This window comes from Blastocystis hominis (genome assembly GCF_000151665.1).
Source record: "Blastocystis hominis, Singapore isolate B (sub-type 7) whole genome shotgun sequence assembly, scaffold_9".
Lineage (NCBI taxonomy): Eukaryota > Bigyra > Opalinata > Blastocystidae > Blastocystis > Blastocystis hominis.
In genome coordinates this window covers 445,743-469,479 of record NW_013171868.1, presented here as the reverse complement: position 1 = coordinate 469,479, position 23,737 = coordinate 445,743, and the positions used below count along the sequence as shown (strand labels likewise).

Sequence of the window (23,737 nt, the reverse complement as noted above, 5' to 3'; positions counted from 1 at the left end):
TTGCACGTTTGACTAAATATCTCGAGGAACATGAGGGTGGAAAGGCTGCAAAAGAAGAGAGTGAACCGATTCAACAAGAAAAAGCAGCAATTCCAGAAGGTAGAGTTTTGCGTCCTATTTGTTACGTCTAAGTACCTATTTCGGAGCCAACAGAGGATAAAGGAAAAGAAATTGAGCAATCTACTCCTTCACAGGATGTACTTCCTACAAAGGAGGAAATACCTTCTACGATCTCAAATCAGGAAGGAGCAGTATACAAAGAACATGGAACGAATGTTTCTTCGGTGCTTGTACCGCAAGAAGTAGCTGAGGCTGTGCCTATTGCTGAGCCTCAGCCTGCAACTGCACCTACGACGGTACCTGTACCTGTACCTGTACCTGTACCTGCTCCTGCTCCTGCTCCTCAGTCTGGATCTGGGTCTGGATCTGTAACAGATTCAGAACTTGCATTAGAGTCTGTACCTATGGCTGTACAAGAATCTGTTCCTGTTCCGGTATCTACTCCAGAGCAAAAGCCTGAAAAAGAGATCGTGAACGACGTGGATACAAGCCTGGCTATCCTGGAAGCACGCTGCAAACGTTTTGGAATCCCGTTTGACCCCGAGAAGCACAGACCCAAAGCGCAAACGGTCCAAGCTCCCCAACGCCAGCAGAACAATGTATGAGAGAAATGGCATTGATGTTGTAGTACAGTCAGAAACTCTTGGAGCGACGCAAGCGGTTCGGCGCTACGACGACAGAGGAGGAGAAGAAGAACCAGAGGAAGCAGGATAATAATAAGAAGAAGAAGGAGAGAGAGAATACAAAGCAGCCGGCGTCGAATCGACGCATGTTCTCTGGAATGAGTGAAGAAGAGAAGAGCAAAATGGAGGCTCGCATGAAGCGTTTTGGTTTATCGGTACAATAGTGTCGTATGTTTGTTTGGAATCAATACTTCTTGTTTCTCCTTACAGCAAAGAATTATTCTTCTTCACATAACTAGTTGCTATGCTCTCAAAGCTGCTTCTCTCTAAGTATAGATCACTCTGAATTACTCTGATCGTAGTGTCTCTGCTCTTCGAGTGGGAATGAGACCTTTGGCTCGAAGCTTCGCCACACGCTTCTACGATTCTCCTCTCTACAGAAACCTGAAGTCTGAATACGAATCCGTGGCGGAGACGCAAGAAAAAGGTTTGATTGGGAATTCTGGTTCAATTTAGACGTCACAGAGAGTCTCCAGAAAATGACGAAGCAGTTTAACAAAATGTATTATCGATAGGGAAGGCATCTGATTCTAGGGGTTGGGAAGTATCGAATGAGTGGGGCTCCTCCGTGGTTGCTCTTTCGAAGCCTATCGCCGAGGACGAAGATGTTTTTATCTCGTTCAAAGCAGACATGCAGAGCGATCTTTCCATTCCTGAAAATGTCGCCATCGTAAAGTGTTCTCACCTCTAGAAGACCTCCGAGGACGCTGAGCTCCAGTTCAAGGTGTTCCAGAACGTGGGCACGCACACTCGAGAGACCACGCAGGAGAATGGCGAGCCGGAAGAGAGCTTCGGCATCGATCTGCAAATGATTTTTGTGGTAAGCCCTTCTTCTGTTTGCCCTTGATCACGTAGTGCAACTCATCCAAAGACAAGCCTTTGGAAGTTGTGCACATGGATAGTGCGGTGGGAGTCGACAGCGAGACCGAAGAAATGGACATGGAAGAGGAGAGATACCCGGGTCCTCCTTACGATGAGTGGGACGACTCGATCAAGAACAGCGTGGTGGCGCACTTAAAGGACCTGGGAATCACAGAGAACTTTTCCAAGTTGTTGCTGCAGTTCGCTCTGGATAAGGAGTACAGCGAGTACATTAACTTCCTGAGAAATGTTGCTGTGGTTCCCGAGGAGGAGGGAGACAACGGAGAGGCCGCTCCGCAGGAACAATAAATTTGGTTTCCGGACTTGTTTGTTGGAATCAGTTTGAGCAGACAGGATGGAGAACAGTGAAACGCAGTATTTTGAACAGGAATGTGGGGTGTAGAGAGCTTTGATTCTGTGTAGCTATGATCGATCCTGAAACGTCGAGCTGCGAAGAGGAGGGAAGCTTTGTATGAGATAATCGTAATCTGTGAAGTGTAGCAAGAATATCAGAGTTGTTTGTCTACAAATCAGAGTTTCATAGCAGAAGAAGGTAGAATTGACGTAGAAGATCTATTTTGTTAGAGCCAACGAAGGCGGAAGAAGAGCCAGACAAAGAAGAGGATCTGACAAAGGAGATTCCTCCACAAAGGACTTCGCACGGGTTTATAATGTTTAATGTGTTCTTTGTGTTGGTAATGGCGGTTCTTGTGTTCATGATCTTTGAAGTTCCTGCTTTTTCCGTGTCTGACTTCTAGAGTCCGATGGTTTCGAAGGAAGACTGCTCAGATGACCTGAAGGGTTGCGCCGTGTCCCTCTGGAAGGACTTTCGGCGCTATTTCGATTTCTATTTTTAACAAAGAAGTAACTCATCAAGCCAAACTACATGCACGCTGCGAACAGGCAGCTCTTGGAATAGTTCTTGCAAAGTGTCTTCGATGTTTGTTTGGATCGACTCCGGAACAAAAGCATTCACGCCTACGATAACTCCACCATAGAATCCATCACGCTTCTCCACTCCGCAGAACTTCACCCCATTCGTTAGTTCCTTTATCTTGGAAGTAAGTGCTTCCATGTCCACATCTTCCTCCGTCGCTATTTCGATTTGGCAGTTTGGATCGATTCGATCGATGTCTTTGTTTACAGAACCACGAAGAAGCTGGTTTTCATATTCACGCAGATAGATCTCCATCTGGTAAGGAATATCGATTTCTGGCCGGTGGCTTTCCACTAGTTTGTAGGCCTCTTCATAAGGGCAGCGATCCCTCCAAATAAAGTAGCAAATAGCGCAAGAGCAGGATCTGGTTTGTCCCAAAGTACAGTGAATAAGAACATTCTTATCCTTATCCAATGCATCTTGGATCTTCTTGTTTATATTGTTTACATGATCCAAAATAGAAAGGCTTCCGTGGTTAGTGACATTATGGCGAACCACTTCAATCGATGAATCTTCGAGTTGATACGACTGTTCACAGCAGTTTACCACCAGTCGAATGCCGTTTTGGTGTAGCCAAACCTAAGCATGAGGATTGTAATAGGTTAATGCCTCGTTTTCTGCAGCTGCGATTGGGCCGACATAAATACCGCCGTCAATAAAGGAACCCTGATCCATTAAGAAAAATGTGCAGGCTATACCAGTGCTGCGTACTTGGTATATCCTACACTGCTGTACATTCTTTTAGGAAAAGCCGCATGCCTTTCGAAAAAAGGACTTGTACGTGTAGAATGAAGGATATTTCGGCATCGAGAAGACAGGCTTATAGTTTGAATCGTCTTAAGAAACCTATGCTTGGTGTAATGCCAAATCATTTGTATTGGATAACCGCGGTATGAACTACGTGTGTTTTCTTCCTTCCACACGTGCGTTTTTATTTAATAATGTCTACACTTCCATCAAAGAGTGAAGACAAACTCGAGAAAAGTCCTATTAGTACAGACCAACTGCAGGCCTCTAGTACTACCTCGAACTACGATGATCTTTACGACGATATATCCCCCGAGTTGCAGTCTTTGGCATCTCGGAAGGAGTCACACAGGGCAAGCGAGCGCGTATTAAGCTAACAGATCTGCATTATTCCTAGAAACGGAGGGAAAGACTGAGCGTCAGTATGGCAGCTCTAGATTCCATCATCCGTTCTACGCGTAAGTTTGCGAATAAGAAGAATGTGAAGCTGGATAAAAACTCCGTTATCGAGCATGCTATTGCCTATATCAAGGAGCTTCAGCAGGTGAACGAAATCTATGAAAAACGGCTTGAAGAATCGATGACCCAAATAAAGTCATTACGAGAAATAATATCAAATTATGCCTGTATGATTAGGATAGTGGATTTACGAAAAGGTAATATGAACGTTTCCCCATTTTTGCCGAGGAGCACCCAAACTCCCTTTCCTGCTCCTCCTCCTGTGTATGTCTTTGCAACTTGTTTTCACGATTAGAGATGTCACTCCTAAACTTAATCAGCAGCAGTTTTACGGTTATATGTCTCCTGCAATGAACTATTCCATACCAACCATGCCCATGCCCGTAGATAACTCGAGGCAGGTGCAATGGTCCTATTTTCCACAGCCTGTTGAGGTGCAACTACCTCCGCGTCCTTTTGATACCTTGGTGAAGGTGGCAACACAGACCCTGACCGACAAATAATAATGATAGTAGTGCATAATTGTCCCTTTATGGGATTGTTTGTGAGCATACAGGCGAAGAAGTGGTGATGTGCAATGATTGCGAACGAGATGGTAGTATGCAATCCTTTGAAAGAGGGAAGAGAAAGTGACTGATGATTGCTTCCAGTCGATTGGTTTCGTAACAGGTTTAGAGAAAACAAAGGAATTCAGAAAACGATAAATGCCTCCTGCTAATAGCATGCTTCCTAAGAGAAGAAGAAAGGTTCCGTTCTTTCGATTGTTTATCTGCTCCTCTTCAATCGACTGCGTTGAAATGATAAGATTCGATCTCTTCCCACACTTCAGAACCAACTCCTCTCCTTCCTTTCGAAGCACTCCTTGGAGGAAGACACTTTGACCACTGCGTAGTCCGTGCTTGACCATATAAACCTTCGAACTGATCAACTCGTGGTTGAAAGATGGATTGAAGTGAACTGCCCAGTCGTATCTGTCTTCACTCGATGCAAACATTCCTACTTGTCCTTTTCTTCACCTGTAAGTTCGCGCTCCTCAACTTTTGGAACAGAGAGCAAAGAGACATGGCGAAAGACAAACTCTGTAGGCAACACTATCTTTATACGGATTCCGTTATTTGTAACGATATAAAAATCGTTAGCTGTCAGTTCGTGACTCACTAAAAATGAGAGATACACTAGATGAAAAAACAACCTGTTGTTTCTCGACTTCTCCAGCATTTTGAAGATTCACTATATTCTGTATAACGAATTTCCACGAGGGATTCTTCTAAGGGATTCACATTGTCAAGTCCTCCTTCGACCTATGAAACATACGTTTCAAAATACCAGGATCTACTTTTCCTGAGAGTGAAACAGGAATATCAACATCAGTGTCGAGTTTTTTCAAAGCTTCTCTCAACGAAAAAGGAACCGATGAAATGAGCGGTAATCTATTTTCAAATACGTAGTATTACACAAAACTTTGCGATTTTCGAAAATCCAAATAGAGAAAGGACAGCTCCTGAAAACATCAGAGAATAGCATCCAGTATGGTCTCGCTTCTCCCAGTCCTTATTCCCTTTCCACAGTGATAGTTTATTATATAGATCTTCCATATAAACAAAAACTCTAAGGAACATGGCTCAAACAAACAAACGAAAAACATAAAACCCATAGATTACAACTCGGCGTTCATCACCTCCTTCACCTTGCGAACGTAATCTACGCTCGAAAACCACAAATTGCACATTACCACTCTTTTCGTAGCAACCCACGCACTTCTGTCCTCTTTCAGCAAGGTAAGCCTTCAGCTGACTAATGCGCATCTTGCTAGGGTCGAATGTCTCAGAGGACTTGGGCTTGTCAGCACTGTACTTGACAGAGCAGAACTCGTTGTTCTTCTTATTCAGCTTACGGATGCAAATGTCCTCAGCAGGCATTCCATAAGACAGGGGAAGAGAAACTTCTCTCTTGATAGGATCAATGTGATAGCACTAAAGATTATCACGATGAGCAAGCAGTAGTACGATCTTCTTTTGCTCCTGAGACAGTTTCTTTTGTTTGCAGTAAGTAGAAATCTTGTCCTCAATCAGCGTAATGTCTTTCTTGTCGTCATCAGTCAGGGTCTTTTCAATGCCGCTCACAACATCAATGCACACTAGAATAAACAGAATAATGCCCATTTTCTACCCTTGCACTCCTCAGGAGTAATTTTCTTTGACTCAGCAATAGCTAGCAAAGTAAATAACAAAACAATAGAAAACAGGAATCCAAATCTCATCTTTCAGGAAGTGTAATAATAAGTGATAATTCCATAATTATTACCTTGATTCGATTCGAATTTTCCAAAGGAGTATTTTTTTGAGTTTTTGATTGACTCAGGTTTCTGAAGCAGTATCATTCTGTCGCAACGTTTCTGAGGAAAACTAGGAAATCTCACATAGATTTGGTAGAAGTCGTGAAGTTATATGTTTATTCGTGTCTCCTTGCGTAAAAATCAATAAAAAGAGAAGAAACTCAGTTTGTCAGTAAGTGTACCATTGCTTTGTAAAATTCAGTTTAAATAATTCTTTTCCATACAATTAAGAACTCAAAGCAATCCCTACTCTTCAATGTTCTATTTAATCAATCAGCGATATCATCTGAAAAAGAGGATTGGACATGGAGCCTTCGGAGAAATATATCTAGCCATAGATACAATCAATAGTACGAGTTCATTATCCCATTTCCTTTAGACACTACTGTTGTAGCTAAATTGGAGTCAACATCCACCCATTCGCCTCAGCTCTTCCATGAAGCGCATGTTTACCAAAATTTGGCGCAAGGCGTTGGAGTGCCAGCAATCCATTATATTGGAACAGAAGATACTTATAATGTTATGATTATGGATTATTTAGGACCGAATTTACAGCAATTGTTGGATTACTGTAATGGTAAGTTTTCGCTTAAAACAGTTTGTATGATCGCTCGAGAAGCTATTCTGAGAATCGAAATGATGCATAAAATGGGTTACGTTCATCGTGATATCAAGCCAGATAATTTTGTGATTGGCTTAGGAGAGAAAGCTAATCTTTTGTATCTTATTGATCTGGGACTATGCAAACGATACTGGAATCCGACAACAAACACACACATTATGTTTGTACAAGGCTCGGCACCTAACATTCTAGGTATTCTGAGAATAAGAGCATCGTTGGAACTCCTCGTTATGCTAGTATTGGCAATCATCTAGGCATTGAGCAGAGTCGGCGGGATGATTTGGAATCTCTGGGTTATGTTCTAATCTATTTCCTCCTCGGCAGTCTTCCATGGCAAGGACTCCGTGCTGACACGAAGAATGAAAAATACCGTCGAATTCTGGACTGCAAACTGAATACCAGTGTGAATGACTTGTGTTTGAACATCCCTCATGTGTTCTACGTATATATAAACTATTGTCGTGGACTTCGATTTGACGAAACTCCGCGCTATGAATATCTTCGTGGTCTGTTTCTATCTCTGCTAGAAGAAAGGGGAGAAAAGGATGACGGCGTTTATGATTGGATGATTTCGAGCATCCCTCATGCTCCGATTGCATTGCTGAAGCAATTCTTGGAGGAGGATGGATCACTGTTGGAGGAATTGAAGAAACCGGCGCCGTTGAAGTATCGAAAGTGCATGTTGTTGGCAGGTGAGAGTAGAGGGGAGGGATGAGAGATAGAGGTGAAGGAGATGGAGAAACGAGAGGAAGAGAAGGAGGAAAGAGAGAAGGAGAAGAAGGAGAAGAAGGAAAAGGAGAAGAAGAGAGAGAAGGAGGAACAGGAAGAGAATGGAAAGAAGGAAAAGGAGAAAGAGAAGGAGGAGAAAGGAGGAGTAATAAAAGAGCTAGAGAAGAAGTCGGAAGAAACAACAGTGAAAGAAGGAAAAGGAGAAAGAGAAGAAGAAGGAAAAGGAAAAGGAGGAAAGAAGGAAAAAGAAGGCGAAGAGGAGTTGAAGAAAGAGTCCAAAGAAATGCGTAGTCATACAACATCCATGTCTGTTGCTGTGGGAGATGAACAGGATGGAGGTACAGAAAAGTAATTTAAAAGAAAGAATTGCTTCAAGTCATTGGTAGACATTGTAAAATGCTTTTTGTTTGTTTGAAATGGCGCCATTGATCGAAGTTATTGAAGAAGAAGAACAATTTCGGCATTATTCTCCGCACGATATTGTCTCTGATGTGTTAGTTGTCACTCGGTCCCCTTCTGATGTTCTTAATGCTATCCAATTGTACAATAAGCTAAAGTCAGCAGATCAACGACACGAAATCGTATTCTTGCTCTATCGAATTGCACTCTACTGCCAAAACAATAGCACAAGTAGTATTTCGCAAAAACATTTTATTTCAAGGCGATCTCGATATTCATCAGATAGCAAAACCTGTACTCGACATTCTAAAGCAACCTACAACCTATCTTCAATGGAAAAGCAAGTGTCTTACTCTATTCATCGTAATCAAATTATTGGATTACCCAGAATATCGACAATCAATTTGGGGGACACTCACTCCTCTCTTTTACCTTCATTTCTTATCTGATTCAAATCAAACACTTCGCACATGCATCTTTCAACTTATGGAGAAGGCTGTTTCTGTCAAAGATGGATCCTGGGTGGATTGGTATGATTGTCTTGTGGGAATGAAAGAAACATCGGAATGGATGAAATGGCTGCGAAAGCAGCTTCCAACCCTTGACGATGTTCACCGTGTTCACAGCCGACTGCTATTATGCATCAATACTCCTGCGGAGAGCATTCATCGAGAAGAGATTCTTCACTATTCTATTTACATTTTAGAAGGAGTAGGGATCGTTCGATTCGTAAATTTGTAGATTGTAACTCGAAATCGCAATCCACAGATCATCAACGAAGTATTCTCGTTGTTAGAATCTATCCTGACCGTCTTTCCAAAAGAATTCGATGTATCTCAATGTGTGCAGCATGCTTCGCAGCAAGGCTCCGTCATTCAACATCTCTGCTTCTTCTTTCGACACCTAGGGAAGTCTGGGTCGGACGAATTTCCTGATCAACCGCAGTTGTTCAAAGAAGTACATTTGTGATGTTGCACGTTGAGTGGTCAGAGCGCTTCTTCTGTGATTGAGGCATTCAGTTGTCTCCTTCTCAGCTTTGTTTCCGGCCTCATAGAAGCCGCTGATCGGTCATCTTGTGGTTGTCTTCGCGAAGATTGACCTGTAGATGACCTGTGTCTTCAGCGGAGCCTTCTCCAGATTCTTCAAGCCATCAACATTTTACAGCACCGTTCATTGTTGTTCGATCTTCAGCAGGAATTCTGGAATTCCATAAATCGGTTATGTTCTGTAAGAAAAGGATGCTGGCTTTCTGGACGCTGTTTGTATTCTATCCAAATCGATGATTGGTAGTGTGGGCTCATATTCTATTCATTCAACAAGCTTCCAACGACCGTTTTTCGCTATTCATCGATCCTCGCGACGCGATTGCGCATTTAGGTGGGGAGGCGAACAAAATCGCGTATCAATTGATGCTCTTTCTCGATCCTTTGCGCGAGAAGCGCGAACCCTGCGAATTGGATTCCTATTTAGAAGGCGATTTCTCGGTGTTCGCAGCTATCCGATTCATTTTATTCGTGCTTCGATACAGCTCACTCTCGGAAGAAGCGGGACGCAGTGGACTTTACTGCCGATGGCTTTTGAAATTGCTGACGCGCGTGAGCTACGCAGATGAGAACGCGAAGAACGAATTTGATCATATTTTGGAGGGAATAAAACGCGTTTTGCGTGATGCTCCGGCGCTTTCTCTGCTTCCTTATTATTCGAAACTGGTCGATGGGATGAAAAACGTTTTGCTTTTCGCCCAAGATGCGGAGCAGATCAGAAAGTGTTACGCAGTGATCGAATTGGCATTGAAAAACATGATTCGAGACCAAGCCGAGCAGGAACTCAGCGTGTTAGTGATCGAGACGATTCATCAGTTGGTGGCTTCGCTTCCATCGCTGTCACTACGTTGCTACGCAGCGCATCTCGATGGAATTTGGAATCTATTTTCGATGCTGGACGCTGGATACTGCTTCTCAGAGTTTCAGAATATTCTCAAGTTCGCAGAGGGAGGATTTGCAGATGCAACGGCGATAGGGAATGTGGAAGCGTTGCTGCGCGTTTTGATTTTGATGTGTGATCGATGTCCGGAGCAGGTGCGTCGAATGCTTCGAGATTGCTGCTTGCGCGGATTTGATGCGTATTGATTCGAAAAAGAATATGATATAGACTCATCTATTCTGGGCGAATGAGCGTCATGCAAGACATGAAGGCTGTGAATGAGCTGCTAACGACCTATTGGTTGCAGCTGGTGGAAATCGCAGGGGAGCAAGCGATGAAGTATTTACAAGTGTTCTATGATGAAGTGGCTTCGCAATCCGTCGAGAATGTATTTGATGTGAGAAAGCCGCTGCAGTTGGCGCTTCAGAAGCATGTGGAAGAAGATCATTGTGAGTTTTGTCAATCATTCTGTTCGTGTGTTTGCTCAAAGAACGACTATCCCTTTCTTCTACTGATTCTCCATGCGTCATCCACCATCTTGTAGTTATAAATTGCCTGCAGCTTCTCTCCCTTCTTCGCCTTCGACAGATGCTTTCCATCCGATCGTTTATAGAACTTGGGAGCGATTTCAGGAAGCCAGCGCGGATCGATCGCTAGACATTACCTTCCCATTCCTTTCCTACCCATCACGTTCATCATATACTCGCGCGACGTCATCTTGATGATATCATAGCAAACCCATTCCGGCTCGCGACCAATCACACTGCTCGAGGGATGCAAATGGACAATATTCCCTTCGAGCAGCGTTTTGTATCCTTCCGTGTCTCGCTTCGCCACGTTTGTGAAATAACCGCTTAAAATGGACTTCTGAATGGCTCGATAATCGTGATCGCTCTGCAGCAATTTCATGTTGAATCGAGTCATAATTCGCGTGAGCTGCTGTCGCACATCCGCAGCTCGCTTCATCGATCGTTCCTGAATGAAATAGTCATCGCACCACCGCTTGCTGCGTCCGTTCCGTTCCCACGCGTTGTAGATCGACAGCAGTGTGATGTGATCGCCCTCCGAAGCGAACAGAACCGCGTGCTTCTGGTCGGCCTGCGCCTGCTTTCCCTTCGGGCGAATGTACACGTTCTCGGCGCTCAGCATGGACACAACGGTCAGCACTTCCGACGAACAGCCCAATTCCTCGCTGGTGAGCAATGCCTTGGCTAGTTGCGGATTCAGCGGGAATTCGGCCATTTTTCTGCCAAGCGGCGTGAGCAAACCGTCGTCATCGAGACAGTCGAGAATGTAGAGCCGCTCCATGGCGTTGACTAGCGACTGCGTGGAGGGCGGATCCATCAGATCGAAGTGGATTAGATCGTTGATTCCCATCGCTTTCAGCTGCAGAACCGTACTGTCCAGGTTCGATCGCTGGATTTCCGGGATGCTGCTGGGGAGCATTTCGTTCTGGTACGCGCTCTGCGTGTATAAGCGGTAGCATTTTCCAGGACCCGTTCGTCCAGCGCGGCCTGCTCGCTGATTGGCCGAGTCTTGCGAGATGGGCGTGACGATCAGCGAGTCCATTCCAGTTTTGGGGTTGTAAACGGACTGCTTGCAGAAGCCACTGTCGACGACGTAGTAAATTCCATCGATCGTAAGAGAGGCCTCCGCGATATTCGTAGCGATCACCACCTTGCGGCAGCCCTCCGGAGTCTGCTCGAAGATTCGCTGCTGCTGCTCGTAGGTCTGCGCGCCGAAAGCGGGGAGAATAATCATCGGCGGGATGGAATCATCCGCGCACTTTCTCTGACGCTCTTCCAGCATCTACGCTTCAAAACCCCGATCAAAATGAAAACATCGCACGCGAACTCGATCTCTTCCTGTCCCGTGAGGAACACCAGAATGTCGCCGGGTCCTTCTTCTTTGTTGATGTCCCACACGGTTTGGAGCGCCGATTCCAGATAGTTCGGCTCGGGGGCGCTGAGATATTTCGTCTGGACGTGGAACGTGCGACCGCTGATGTGGAGAATCGGCGCATTGTTAAAGAACTCGGAGAACTTCACCTCGTTCAATGTGGCCGATGTGATCAGAACCTTCAAATCGCTTCGTTTCGCGACGAGCTGCTTCAAGAGCGTGAACAGAACGTCCGTGTGCAGCGAACGCTCGTGTGCCTCATCGAGGATAATCACGGAATAGCGCGACAAATCCGGATCGGCCAGATATTCGCGCATGAGCATTCCGTCGGTCATGTACTTTATGATCGTTCGACTGCTCGTTCGGTCCATAAATCGCACCGAGAAGCCGACTTCCTCTCCCAGCTTGCAGCCAAACTCCACCGCAACACGCGCAGCGACGGACGTGGCTGCAACTCTTCGAGGCTGTGTGCAGCCCACCATTTTGTGGCCGTTGATCCCTGCTTCGACGATGTACTGCGTCAGTTGTGTGGTTTTTCCGCTTCCCGTTTCGCCCACGATGATCAGAATGCTGTTCTCGCGGATCGCCTTGATTAGCACGTCGCGCATCGCGTAGACAGGGAGACGTCTGCGCTGCTCTTGGATCGACAGCGAGCTGCGCGGGACCGTGCTGATCTTCGGCTGGTAGGAAGTCGTAGGTGCGGAGGCAGAGGAAAGCGCGCTCAGATTCAGCGAGCGAACCTCCGAAGAAAGCAGATGGATGCCGCCTTCCGGCATGGGATCTGCGAACGAGGACGAGAAATTCTACGGACAAGAAGGAGGAGAAGAGAGTACATCGGGGAGCTTCTCGCGCTCTTCGCGCATCTGCCGCTCGCGGAGGAGTTTTCGCTCTTTCATCATTTCCTGGCCCGCGATGGCCGCTCGATTCATCGTGCCCTCGGGGTTCTTTATGATCTTGGTGGGCTCCATCGCTTCCTTATTCGTTACGAACCCCGTCAAGAACGGCGCGATCTTCTCCTGCACTTCGATATCCACGGCTTCCTCCGGCTGCAGCTCCACCGCGTCGCCTTCTTCCTGCTCAAAGTCCGCCATCATTCGCTTTCGCTCCTCCGGCGTCAGCACGCCAGAAGCCAGAAGCTGCTGCATGTCGAACAAGTCCATCGAGTTCATGCGACGGCGACGGCGCGGAGGCGATTGGTTCCCGCCTGCGCTGCGAACGGGAGAGAATGAGGAAGAGGCGGGGAGGGCGCTGAGGTCTTCGCCGGTCTGCTGGTCGATGTCCTTCATCGAAAGACCGATTTTGGTGCCTTTGATCTGTGTGACTTTGACTTTGACGCGTTGATTCACGCGCAGAACGTCGCTGGGATGGCGGATTCGCTCGTGAGCGATGCAGCTGATGTGGCAGAGACCGTCCTGGCGGGGAGAAACGTCCAGAAGCTCGATGAATGCACCGTAATCCATGATGGACCGCACTTCACCATCGTAGATTTCGCCCATCACCACCTCGCGAGTTGGCCTGGAACTGTGAGAATGATGCGTGTGGGAGCGAGAATGGCTGCGAGAGCGAGAACGAGAACGTGAGCGAGAGCGAGAGCGAGAGCGACTTCGGTGAGAATGGTGGTGAGAACGATGACTTCTCGAAGAAGACCGACTTCGAGAACGATCTCTGGAATAACCTCGATGTGAAGAGTATTTTCTACATTGAATTGATTTTTCAAAATCGAACTCTGATCGTGAATCACTTGTCGCTGCTTTGGAATGTTGACCAATTTTTGAAGATACGGCATCACTTCCAGTAACTTGAACAGAAGAGTCGTTCTTTCCAGAACGTTCGTTTTCACGATCAGCTTGACTTTTGGGGTAGAGAAGGTGAATTGTGTGATATAATTGTTCCGAAAATGCGTTATCGATCGGCACGTCTTGTTTGGTAAGGGAGGTGAAGAACTCCTCAGGCGTATCACTACTCATCGCAATATGTATCAAAAACTATTTCTCAAGGAAAAATACATGCAATATACCTCTGCCACCGACTTATCACTAAATCCCAAACGGCTATCCATTTCCTTGCAAACCTTAGAAACGGTGGATAGATATTTCATCTTCTGCACCGCATTCATATCTTTCGGTTCAAGGAACTCCCTCATTTTCTTTTTTAAACAAACAACTAGACAGACCCAAACCATCTTAATTTACTCCCGCAGTAAACCTACATAACTAACAAAAAGACATAGAGTCTTACGCCAGGGCGATCTCTTTTGACTTGATCTTCTCCTTCAGCTCCTCCATGTTCTCGCTCTCCATTTTTCGGATGTCCTCAATCGTCAGATTCTTCCACTTGTCAATCGTGCTCGTCATTTGGCGTTCACACACGCTACGCCTAAGAAAACATCCCGGCTCGTACCGATTCATGTAACACTGCTGATTGTACACCATGTTCTCACCAATGGTCTGAAAACCGAAGAACTTGAAGTCGATGTGAAGTAGCCAGTATTGACAGGACATGTTATTGATGTCTACACATAGAGAAAAGCAGATAAAGAAAACCCCAGTTCTTATACCACCCTGGTTGCAGGGGACTTCCCGGAATGTTGTCAATCTTCAACTTGGTGAGATCCTACGAGTCAGAAATGATAAAGATGACCGACCTCCGACTCTGGAATCGTTTCACTCTTATAAACGTCACACATGTCGTAGAATTCCACATAGCGCTGCTTCTTTTCCTCTTCAGAAAGGTTAAACACATTGTCATTTTCACCCTACAATGCAGAAACATGCAGAAAAGTACCTTATCATTCTTGAGAATCTTCATTTCCAAGATGATGTGGAATTTCTGACGACTTAAATAGCCATTCGTGAAAACGGAATAACGGTAATCGTCAGAGCACCAAGCTTCTTCCTCAAGAATCATAGCCTCTATGATTTAGAGATAGAAACGAGAGAAAAACCTGCAGGCAGAAGTTTCGTAAGCCAACCAGGGACTTTGGAAGCCACAAGGTAACTACTTTTGATAAAACCAGGTTATCTCACTGTTTCAGAGTGTACTGTCCCTTGTTCTTGGGCACAGAGTATCCGTCGATCTTCAGATCCCAATGTCCATCAGTGTTATCATATCTAAATGGTAGAACTGACACCGCGCGTACGGCTCGTTTTTAAGCCATTCCACACCCTCGCCTCCTCCAGTTGCCTCGAGATTTGCCATCATGACCATGTACAGATATCCAATGAATGGGTCTTCGACACAGTAGGGAAGAGGGACTCTGAACTCAAGAAGCATGAGTAAAAAGATCGCAAACAAACAAGAAAAAAAGTATGAAAATTATACAAAAATGTCACTTGATCGATTTTTGCAATCGACACATTTACACTTGGGTGTACAATATCTGCCAGACTGGTAACACGAACAGTACTTCTTGTTACACAGACTTTTCTGGCAGGCACAGCACCGAGAATCCTCATGGCCCTTTAGGTTGGAAACTCGTAGAAAAGCCTTCGGGTTGGTCTTTTTGATATGTTTTAACGCCTTTTTTCGCTCGGGAAATTTCGCACGATTAAGACAATCTACGCAGGCACAAAGGTCGGTACATGTCCGGCCCGCCTTGAGGCATTCGCAATATAGTTTCAGACAGTGAGTCTTGGTACAAGTACAGCGAATGGAAGGGGGCGGAAGCGTCGGCTCAGGGAGCGCCATGGACTCAACCGGCGGAAGTGGCAAGGAGTCGACAGGGGGGGCTGAGGGGCACGATGGAGAAGCAAAAATAATCACTGGTTGGATCACCTGCAAGGGCTGGGTCGAGGGATGCATCGGGAATGGGCAAAAGCGGGAAGGCAGCGACTGTGAACCCATGAAAGACGGAAGCACAGCACGGGGAAGCGAAGTAGACTGCTCCGCTTCGCTACCTGGCGTTACAGTAGATGCACTCGTGGTAGCAGCAGAAGCACTCGTGGTAGCAGCAGAAGCACTCGTGGTAGCAGCAGAAGCAGTACCGGCAGCAGCAGTGGTAGCAGTAGCAGCAGCGGTAGTAGTGGCAGCGGCAGCAGCAGCAGCAGCCGTGGCAGCGGTAGTGGCGGCGGCAGCGGCGGCAGCAGCAGCGGCAGCTGTGGCAGCGATAGAGTTAGGATCACTGAAAGCATTGTAGGATTGACTAGATAGGAAAGGAGAGCGAAGAGTACAATGCAGGGACACAATTAGATGAAAGAATTCGAACGGGAGGCAATACTGTAACAGATTCGCCGTCCGAAGAAATAGACTAAAGAGAAAAGCACGCAAGTGCAACATACAAAACTAATCTGTGGCTTCTGAAAACGAGACAACTGACTTGGGAATGTTTGCACACAAAATGAATTCGAATTTTCCATAGGAAAGGGCACAGGATGTCTCAAAAGAGAAGAACTTTTAGGCAGTACACTACCGTCCGTCTCAGTACTTTCGGTAAGTTGACTCCTCAAGGTCTTAGCTTTATTTGCTTGAGACTGAGAACTTTGCGGAAAACTCTACTATTTATCGCATTCCAAAATAAGACGTTGGATCCCTCTTCACATGTATCTATATTATCCTGATCCGAGGGAACATTACTGGTGGAGAAATAAGTATCCATTATTCAGGATCAGAAACTAAAAATAAGAAGAAAATTCGTTGTATCTACATAGCACTTACAGGGAAATTAACCCAAGAAAAACACAGTAAAGTTCAAAAAGAAAAAGCACGAAACCCACCCTTAAAAAGAGAATTAATTTGTTTAAGACGTGAAACTAATTAATCTTGAAAGAATGTAAGAATTCAACGAAACACTTTTTGGGCGCACGAATATTTTCTCCAATTCTATTGGATCATCTTTCATTCAGTAAACATGTCAGAGAAACAAATTTAATAGACTGCATAGAAGAAGGATTGCTTCATTAAACTCGTATATCGAGATATTCGCTCCCTGGCGTAGTCGTTCCTACATGGAAGAGTAAATTAGGTTCTACCATTTTATCTGCGCAATCCTTTTTATCTAGAACCTTTCCTAAGTGAGCAGAAAGCATTTCCAAAAAGAAATCCTTGTGGGACTCATAGAAAGCGAACAACAAAGTTAAAGGAGTACCGCATGTTTCATACACTAGATTCGAAGAATGGTGGTTCTCCAACACCCTAAACTACCGTTTAAACCAAGAAATCCACCACAAACGCAACAAGTCACAATCATCTTTGCATTCATCTCGATCGCACTTCGTAGAGGGGAGCACTCTTCTCTGCGATCAAAAACTATCAAGTCCTCCAGAAGCTTGCAAGCAGCGCACGATAATTCCTTTTGGAAGGAAGCGATCGCTTCCCCTGCCGTCTGCACAATCCAGCAGAGAGAAGGAAGCGAAAGAACGAGCATCGAACAAGCGCGCAAGCAATTATGCAGCGTATCCAGCAAAGCCTATGTAGAGAAAGAATCGAAAGCGTACAGTGAGTTGAAAAGCACTTTCACAATAATCGTTTTCCTTGTCCACGCCGCGAGCGATCCACTCAATACTTTGCTGCAACGAACCCTGCATCCATGGCTGAAGCCTAGGGGAGAAAAGATGCCCGAGTTTACAGATTGCACGTCGCGCTGGTGACCAAGAGATCGCCTAATAACGTCATGAACACGGCATTTCCGCTGTTTTGAATCCCTTCCAGAAGCATTTCAGAGACAGAGGCAAGACTTGCTGGATCGATCTGGATCAGAATGTGAACCAAACTCGAGATGCAGTCTTTCCACAAGTCCATCAATTCCCTACCAATGAGAGGATGGATATCAGCTCGCCAAACTCGTCTTTTTCGACAGTTCCGCGGAGAATGCAGAGATAATTCAATACTTCTTTGTACACACTTACAAATTCGATCGTTGACGAAGACGCGAACAGCTGGGCGTTTGTAAGCAACACTTTTAACGCAGACAAATCGGGAAAGCAACGAGCCTTCTGCAGCTGGGCGACAAACCAGGAGCTGCGCACATCGCCAAGCTGCGTGGCAACGCTGCAACAACCCTCCAGAAAGCTCGGCACGACGCTCTGTCGAAGATGTGCGATGTCGATCGAGAGCAATTGGTCTAGAGTCGAAGAAAAGCATCAAGAAGGACAAAACAAGGGGTACAGGGATGGCACGGACGATCCCTGCTTACACAAAATAGCGAATGTCTCTGCGGCATAAACGTCCGACGGTCGAGGCGGCGCATTGGCCGTGAGCAGAGCGAGAATGGCTTTGAGGACTGTTTCAAAGAGCGAGGGAATGGTGGTAATAGCATGGGCGAGATGACGAATGAGGAGAAGCATCGACTGCGTGGTGTCGGATGTCTGAAGAAGCTCGGAACAATTCGATAACAACTGAAGAATAAGAACACGAAAAGAGAATCACTTCGACTAGCTCCTCGTTTTCTATAAAATCCATTGAGCGGCACAAACATCCGAGAGCGTAGAGCATTCCATCCAAATGAACGCGATTTCCTTGCTCCAAATCTTGCTGCACCATGGAAATCACAGCATATACAGCATCTTCTTGGTCTAAAAGACGACTCAACTTCACCAACGTTCGCTATCTGTCAGAGAATGATGCTTCAAAAACTCCCAAATCTTGGCGTAAAGACTGAACGGAATCTATCATGGATTCGTCGAGAGGGTAATTGGGTAGAACGAAAAAGTTTAGAATCAAATCGCGAAGCTGGCAGAGTTGAGCAAACAACGGATGCGACGCATTCTTCGGTAAGACATCCTCGCTCAGAAAGCCATCCAAGAAATCCATCGTATGAGAGATTAAACGGCAATCCGGAAGTGAGGACAAGCGAAGAATCCACTACTCTCAATTCGAGTCCAAGCTGATACGCCCCAAACCAAATTCAACACGCTATTTGGCTGTGAACAATACAGTTCCATTCCTTCCTCTGCGATTGTGCATGCTACTTGGAGCCACGCACTCGCTACAGGTCTCTGGTAGGTATCAGAGAATTGGTAAATCGAAGAGGAACTATCCACGTCGCGGAGGAGCGAAACATCGATGTGAGTGATCCATTGGGAGGCGAAGGCAGCGATGTCTGCCTCGTCGGCTGAGGCATGCAGCAAAAGAGAGAAAGCAGTCGCCATTTCCATACAACTAGAATCGCTTTGAAGTTGCTACAATGGTAAGAGAGAGAGAGAGAAGAGGAGGAAACGATAAAGAAAAACGACAGCAGAGAAGGATACTGCTGTAGCAATGTTGAGAGTGAAACCATCTTCAAGGAGATCCACGCATGGGCACATTCCACGATTACATCCTACGCATTAACATGAGAAATAGCATTCCACTAAAAGAGAACTCGGAAGCTCGGTCTGCGATTGAAGAATGCACGATAAATAACGTAAAACGGAGGGACTTAATTCCTGTAGTCTCTCTGTGTTGTATTTGCAGTAATAGGAAAGCGAGGGAAACTATATCAGAACACGAAGCAATGTGTAACCCTCTTGTCTTGACACTCTTGTGGGAGTTGGGTCAAATAAAAGAGAACGAGAGATTGGGAATTCGAACTAAGTAGGTTATCTGCTATATTTTGAATAAAGGATGGGTCTTCGGTAGTCAGCAGTGCTGCCGTTGAAAAGGCACTTCCTAAAAGCCGACAGAGAACAACATCTAGGATCAACCTCAACAAAGGATATCTACCATCGTTGACTATGTTGACTAAGGAAAGCAGATCATTAATAACCGTGACTTTTCCTTCTGCAGAAAGCACCGTATACGAGCGACGCAAATAACTAATATTAGAAATAGGCAATATAGATACTTGATCATTGTATTCAACATAAATATTGAATAGTACTGCTTTTCGTTTTGTAAACACACAGTAACGCAAAGAGACCAAACGGAGCAGCTTTGCTGCCATTCTTGAAGCCACTTATCTGCAATCCCAGACTGAATCGTGTCCACAGGTTGATATAGCATCTACACTACACTATTTATTATCTCTTTACATCAACCATGCTCAGGACATCTTTAATATCCCACTCCGCACCAGATATACTCATTCTAAAAGAAATCAATGGAAGAGAACCTAGAACTACAATGGATTCTGAAACAAACAAATTCAAAAGGGAATTAAAATTGATAGTAGTTAGTTAACACGTTTTGTAGTTCGGTTATAAATCAAATTGAGAATACTCCTCATACTGCGATCCTTCTTTATATCTGGTTTGTTCAAACTGCGCAAGGGACGACGAATGGCATTTACGATTTCGTTGTCTCCATCTTTTGACACATTGGAGTAGATCTCATTCCAAATCATCCGAGCGCATGCCGCCTTCGACATGTACCCAGATTCAACAAGATTATAGTAACAAGACATAATATACTCTCTCTCCAATGGAAGAAAAGGAACTCGGTTACGCTTCTTTGTTGAAGGATCGTCTGGAATAACCGGTTCTGCGTTAAAAGAAGAGGTATCGACCGAAAATACACAACCATCTTTCTCAATCAGTAGTCTCTTTGTAGTACTAGGAATGTGGATCTTTAGGGTATCTCCTTGCATAACGTAATTAATATCCACAGTGCTAGGTTCCTCTGGTTTTATTACAGGAGGAGCAACGGCCTCGGTATCTGAATCAGAATGAGTGTGGGGATAAAAGAAATCCTTATATTCCTTTTTAAATTGCTCATTCTGAATCTGCTGCGATATGGGTAAACTAAGAAAATCATCGCTTAAAAAAATTGAATCAAAAGGAGGAGAATCAAGGTGCGTTCCATCTATCACATCAAACATCAAAATAGAGACTACTCGGAATATTCTCAAGTTCTGATGTAGAGTAATCACTCTGGGAATCGTACTCGTCATTGATAGGTTCATTTTCACTGTTTTCCGGCTTTTTCTTTCCTTGCATATTAAAAATGAATAAAAAGGAATCGACATCAATAACCCTAATCTTATATATAAGGGCCACACAATGATTGGGTCATTTCTTATCCAAATTCGTTATACTATCTCGTTTATTATAACAAACATATCGTTAATAGACTGATTCAGTAAAAGTGATAAACCACGATTAAAGATGGGAAATCGGCAGTGTGCTGTTTCGAAGGAAAGTATTCTTTGCATTTGTTGTGGCAGAATAATGATATTTGGACTTCAGTGACTTCAGTGACCATAGTAAGTCCAATGACTTCAATGACTCCGATGACTTCAGTGACTCCAATGACTCCAGGTGTCTTTGAGAAAACTGTATTATTAATAATAGTATAGTTTTTCATTGTGCGAAGTGGTGAAGCAAAAGTCATATTATTATGGCAGAATATACATCCCCACAGACAGGAACAATTCATCTTGATTTTCAAGGAAGAGATTTCGACTCATTAAGTACATTAGCTAAAGATCGTTTAAAATATCAACCTCGCGCTCCTCTAATCCTTCAAAATCCATCTTCTGTATCAGTATATAGTTTTCTTTATGTTTACTGTAGGTTAATATCTATGACCAAGTTACCTTCCGGAATTGTGATAGGAAAATACTTCAGCGCTACTTCCCCAACTCGATTCATTATCCTATCATGAAGTTTGTAGAGTACTTTCAGTTTGTGATATTGAGTAATTCTAGTGAAGAGGGCCGCACGGATGCTCTGAACGTTGGTATTGTGTTCTGTGGTCGTCAGAGTTCTGGAGGCCATAATGTGATTACCGGCGTGTTCGATTACCTCCACAAAATGAATCCCAACAGCAAGCTTTACGGTTTTATCGGAGGTACGTCGGGTCTGTTCGAAGGATCTTCCGTGGAGCTGACGGAAGAGAAGCTGAAGCTGTATCGCAACATGGGCGGATACGATCTTCTGGGTCGTTCTGCCGATAAGATTTCGGAGGAAGACTACTCGAAAGTGGTTGCCACTTGCACGAAGCTCAATCTCCATGGTCTTGTGCTGATCGGAGGCGCCTATACGGCCACGGATGCCACTCTTCTCACCGAGTTCTTCCTGAACAGTGGCGTAACGACTCGCATTGTGGTGGTTCCTTGCGACTACTCCCGCGATTTAAAGAACCATTTCATCGAAACGACGGTGGGTTTCGACACGTTCTGCCGCACCGTCTCGCAGCTGATCGGCAACATCTGCACGGACTCGCGCTCCGCTGCGAAGTACTACCACTTCATTCGTCTGCTGGGCCGTTCTCCTTCCCACGTGGTGCTGGAATCCGCCTTGCAGAGCCATCCGAACTATGCGGTGATTTCGGAGGAAGTGGCGGCCAAGCGAATGACGCTGCTGCAGGTGGTGAACAAGATCGCGGATATGATTTGCCAGCGCGCTGAGAAGGGATTGAACTATGGCGTGGTGCTGATTCCTGAGGGTTTGATCAAGGCGATCTCCGAGTTCTACTACTTGCTAGAAGAGATTTCGACTTATGTGGATAAGGGAATGAAGCACGAGGAGATCTACGCGAAGCTCACGCCGTGGAGCAAGGCGCTTTTTGATTTCTTGCCTGCTGTGATCCAGAAGCAGATCTTCAATCCTCCCGAATCGCGCGGAAGCTTCCAACTCCACGCGATTTCGACGGAAGTCATGATCGGCGATTTGGTGAAGAAGGAGCTGCAGCGTCGTAAGGAAGAGGGAAGCTACAACGGACACTTCGATTATCAGACTCACTTCCTCGGTTATCAGGCTCGTACCTCGTTCCCTTCTCTGTTCGACTGCGACTATGCGTATGCGTTGGGACGAGAGGCAGCCGCATTGATTCAGAACAATCTCACCGGATATATGGCGACGTTGCGGAATCTGAAGGAGGAACCATCGGAATGGATTCCCTATGCGGTGCCTCTTCTGGCCTTCTGCACCGTGGAAGCGAAGCAGGGAGTGTATCGTCCCTCGATCCCTGTAGATGGAGAATGGGTGGTTTGAAGTGTAGGAATCGAACGTGGATATGAACGATATTCCGTTCCTGAAGTTCGTGGCTCATCGCGACAGCTGGGCTGTGAAGGACGACTACTGCAACCCGGGATCGGTCCAGTTCGGAGGAGCTGGAAGCTGGAACACGACGCTGTCGCTGCAGATCGAAAAGCACGACTATCTGAAGCGAATCCAGCTGCTTCGTGATGAACTGAAGGCTGTGGAGAAGATTTGCCTGCCTGGATGCGATCCGTTGCTGGTGGATTCTGCGATTGCTGGAGTAGAGGGAGTGATTGAGCAACTCAATATAATGAGTCCATTGCGCATATAATATAGTACAGATTGTAACAAACAATAATCATTTCAAAGTTCAGGAAGATCCGAGTTAAAATGTAAATCTAAAAGGATTTGACGTATTTGTTGCATATATTGAAAGTGAGATTGAATCTTGTCAGAAGCATCATAGTTCTCGATCCCTTCTGTCTCCACTCCAGTAAGACCGGAAACAGAAACGATTCCTGATTCGATTCGATTCACATAGGCAAGCATTCCATCATTTTCTGAATGAACAACGACAAAGCGATTACACACCTTCTGCCTCCATTCTCCCCATTTCGGTGAATTGGATGCAAAAGGACATCCCAGCAATACAACTACGTGTTATGTCTTCGTGCACCACTCGTACCATCCTGAATGATTGAACAATCTTCAGGCAGATTGTCGAGGATTGACAAAATTACTTGACACCCCACAGACGTTCCGACAAGGGACAATGCCCGGTTTGTACCTCGCTCCAATAATTGGTCAGCAATTACTTTGCCCGCGATTTCCGCCTTGTTCTTTGCGACACTCCACACATTATCCAAAAAACTCATCGGAACTAGCGCCCACAATATGGGCGACATCACAAACGCTCCTCGGAGCAGAATTTGATTGGCGATCTGCCCTAAAAATGTTGTGGAAATGGATTGAAACTACAAATCAGGGGCTAAACATACACGAACAGCCGTGTCTAAAATCATTGTCGTGATTCGATGTAAGAGTTCGTTCTCCCAGTCGAGGTAATACACATGTCCTCCGGGGAAATCGGTTCTCCACCAAGAATAGGACGGGTGAAGTCCCCAGATTTTGGAAACACTGCTATCTGCATCCAGAAGTCCATTAATCAGCATGATGTCGTATGTTTCAGGCACGGCCGTCCACGTTTCATCCACAGCATTCACCTCGCTATCCACAATGATCATATCC

The 23,737-nt window shown here is 45.4% G+C and overlaps 11 protein-coding genes; 5 read left to right on the top strand and 6 right to left on the bottom strand.

The window, feature by feature from the left end:
• Positions 1-245: 245 nt before the first annotated feature.
• GSBLH_T00005080001 (uncharacterized protein) lies at positions 246-907 on the top strand (the record flags this gene model as incomplete). XM_013044077.1 has 2 exons in its annotated part: positions 246-659; positions 689-907. Exons 1-2 carry the CDS (start codon positions 465-467, stop codon positions 905-907), a joined length of 414 nt encoding a protein of 137 aa, XP_012899531.1. The 5' UTR covers positions 246-464.
• Positions 908-979: 72 nt separating this feature from the next.
• On the top strand, positions 980-1,913 carry GSBLH_T00005079001 (Mitochondrial glycoprotein family protein (MAM33); the record flags this gene model as incomplete). XM_013044076.1 has 6 exons in its annotated part: positions 980-1,013; positions 1,046-1,170; positions 1,200-1,245; positions 1,278-1,404; positions 1,435-1,563; positions 1,599-1,913. The coding sequence occupies exons 1-6, from the start codon at positions 988-990 to the stop codon at positions 1,911-1,913; spliced, it is 768 nt and encodes a 255-aa protein (XP_012899530.1). The 5' UTR covers positions 980-987.
• Positions 1,914-2,439: 526 nt separating this feature from the next.
• On the bottom strand, positions 2,440-3,216 carry GSBLH_T00006927001 (uncharacterized protein; the record flags this gene model as incomplete). Its single annotated transcript, XM_013044075.1, has 3 exons — positions 2,440-2,451; positions 2,491-3,120; positions 3,181-3,216. 3 exons carry the CDS (start codon positions 3,214-3,216, stop codon positions 2,440-2,442), a joined length of 678 nt encoding a protein of 225 aa, XP_012899529.1.
• Positions 3,217-3,482: 266 nt separating this feature from the next.
• On the top strand, positions 3,483-4,270 carry GSBLH_T00005078001 (uncharacterized protein; the record flags this gene model as incomplete). XM_013044074.1 has 4 exons in its annotated part: positions 3,483-3,653; positions 3,686-3,914; positions 3,945-4,011; positions 4,043-4,270. The coding sequence occupies 4 exons, from the start codon at positions 3,483-3,485 to the stop codon at positions 4,248-4,250; spliced, it is 675 nt and encodes a 224-aa protein (XP_012899528.1). The 3' UTR covers positions 4,251-4,270.
• Positions 4,271-4,434: 164 nt separating this feature from the next.
• On the bottom strand, positions 4,435-5,909 carry GSBLH_T00005077001 (uncharacterized protein; the record flags this gene model as incomplete). XM_013044073.1 has 3 exons in its annotated part: positions 4,435-4,718; positions 4,748-5,720; positions 5,754-5,909. 2 exons carry the CDS (start codon positions 5,907-5,909, stop codon positions 5,370-5,372), a joined length of 507 nt encoding a protein of 168 aa, XP_012899527.1. The 3' UTR covers positions 4,435-4,718; positions 4,748-5,369.
• Positions 5,910-6,338: 429 nt separating this feature from the next.
• GSBLH_T00005076001 (uncharacterized protein) lies at positions 6,339-7,833 on the top strand (the record flags this gene model as incomplete). XM_013044072.1 has 4 exons in its annotated part: positions 6,339-6,432; positions 6,462-6,864; positions 6,897-7,396; positions 7,427-7,833. 4 exons carry the CDS (start codon positions 6,339-6,341, stop codon positions 7,783-7,785), a joined length of 1,356 nt encoding a protein of 451 aa, XP_012899526.1. The 3' UTR covers positions 7,786-7,833.
• Positions 7,834-10,250: 2,417 nt separating this feature from the next.
• Positions 10,251-13,770, bottom strand: GSBLH_T00005075001 (uncharacterized protein; the record flags this gene model as incomplete). Its single annotated transcript, XM_013044071.1, has 5 exons — positions 10,251-10,408; positions 10,439-11,564; positions 11,597-12,457; positions 12,488-13,639; positions 13,672-13,770. 5 exons carry the CDS (start codon positions 13,768-13,770, stop codon positions 10,251-10,253), a joined length of 3,396 nt encoding a protein of 1,131 aa, XP_012899525.1.
• Positions 13,771-13,820: 50 nt separating this feature from the next.
• On the bottom strand, positions 13,821-14,913 carry GSBLH_T00005074001 (uncharacterized protein). XM_013044070.1 has 8 exons: positions 14,794-14,913; positions 14,681-14,764; positions 14,599-14,651; positions 14,439-14,566; positions 14,299-14,409; positions 14,198-14,267; positions 14,055-14,166; positions 13,821-14,024 (listed from the first exon to the last, which is right to left on the bottom strand). The coding sequence occupies exons 1-8, from the start codon at positions 14,850-14,852 to the stop codon at positions 13,889-13,891; spliced, it is 753 nt and encodes a 250-aa protein (XP_012899524.1). The 5' UTR covers positions 14,853-14,913; the 3' UTR covers positions 13,821-13,888.
• Positions 14,914-14,969: 56 nt separating this feature from the next.
• Positions 14,970-15,341, bottom strand: GSBLH_T00005073001 (uncharacterized protein; the record flags this gene model as incomplete). The annotated part of the gene is made up of 1 exon (XM_013044069.1): positions 14,970-15,341. The coding sequence occupies one exon, from the start codon at positions 15,339-15,341 to the stop codon at positions 14,970-14,972; it is 372 nt and encodes a 123-aa protein (XP_012899523.1).
• Positions 15,342-21,158: 5,817 nt separating this feature from the next.
• On the top strand, positions 21,159-22,820 carry GSBLH_T00005072001 (uncharacterized protein; the record flags this gene model as incomplete). XM_013044068.1 has 3 exons in its annotated part: positions 21,159-21,180; positions 21,214-22,477; positions 22,509-22,820. Exons 1-3 carry the CDS (start codon positions 21,167-21,169, stop codon positions 22,818-22,820), a joined length of 1,590 nt encoding a protein of 529 aa, XP_012899522.1. The 5' UTR covers positions 21,159-21,166.
• A 32-nt stretch (positions 22,821-22,852) lies between these two features.
• Positions 22,853-23,463, bottom strand: GSBLH_T00005071001 (uncharacterized protein; the record flags this gene model as incomplete). XM_013044067.1 has 2 exons in its annotated part: positions 23,175-23,463; positions 22,853-23,142 (listed from the first exon to the last, which is right to left on the bottom strand). The coding sequence occupies exons 1-2, from the start codon at positions 23,362-23,364 to the stop codon at positions 22,853-22,855; spliced, it is 480 nt and encodes a 159-aa protein (XP_012899521.1). The 5' UTR covers positions 23,365-23,463.
• Between the last annotated feature and the right edge of the window lie 274 nt (positions 23,464-23,737).

Bases quoted from the DNA above. Each gene is read 5' to 3' on its own strand.
- GSBLH_T00005074001 (XM_013044070.1), bottom strand. From the start codon at position 14,852: ATGGCAAATCTCGAGGCAACTGGAGGAGGCGAGGGTGTGGAATGGCTT. The intron at 14,567-14,598 runs GTTTTTCTCTCG...TCTAAATCATAG, and splicing joins TACGAAACTTCTGCCTGCAG to AGGCTATGATTCTTGAGGAA. The intron at 14,268-14,298 runs GTCGGTCATCTT...TCTGACTCGTAG, and splicing joins AAACGATTCCAGAGTCGGAG to GATCTCACCAAGTTGAAGAT.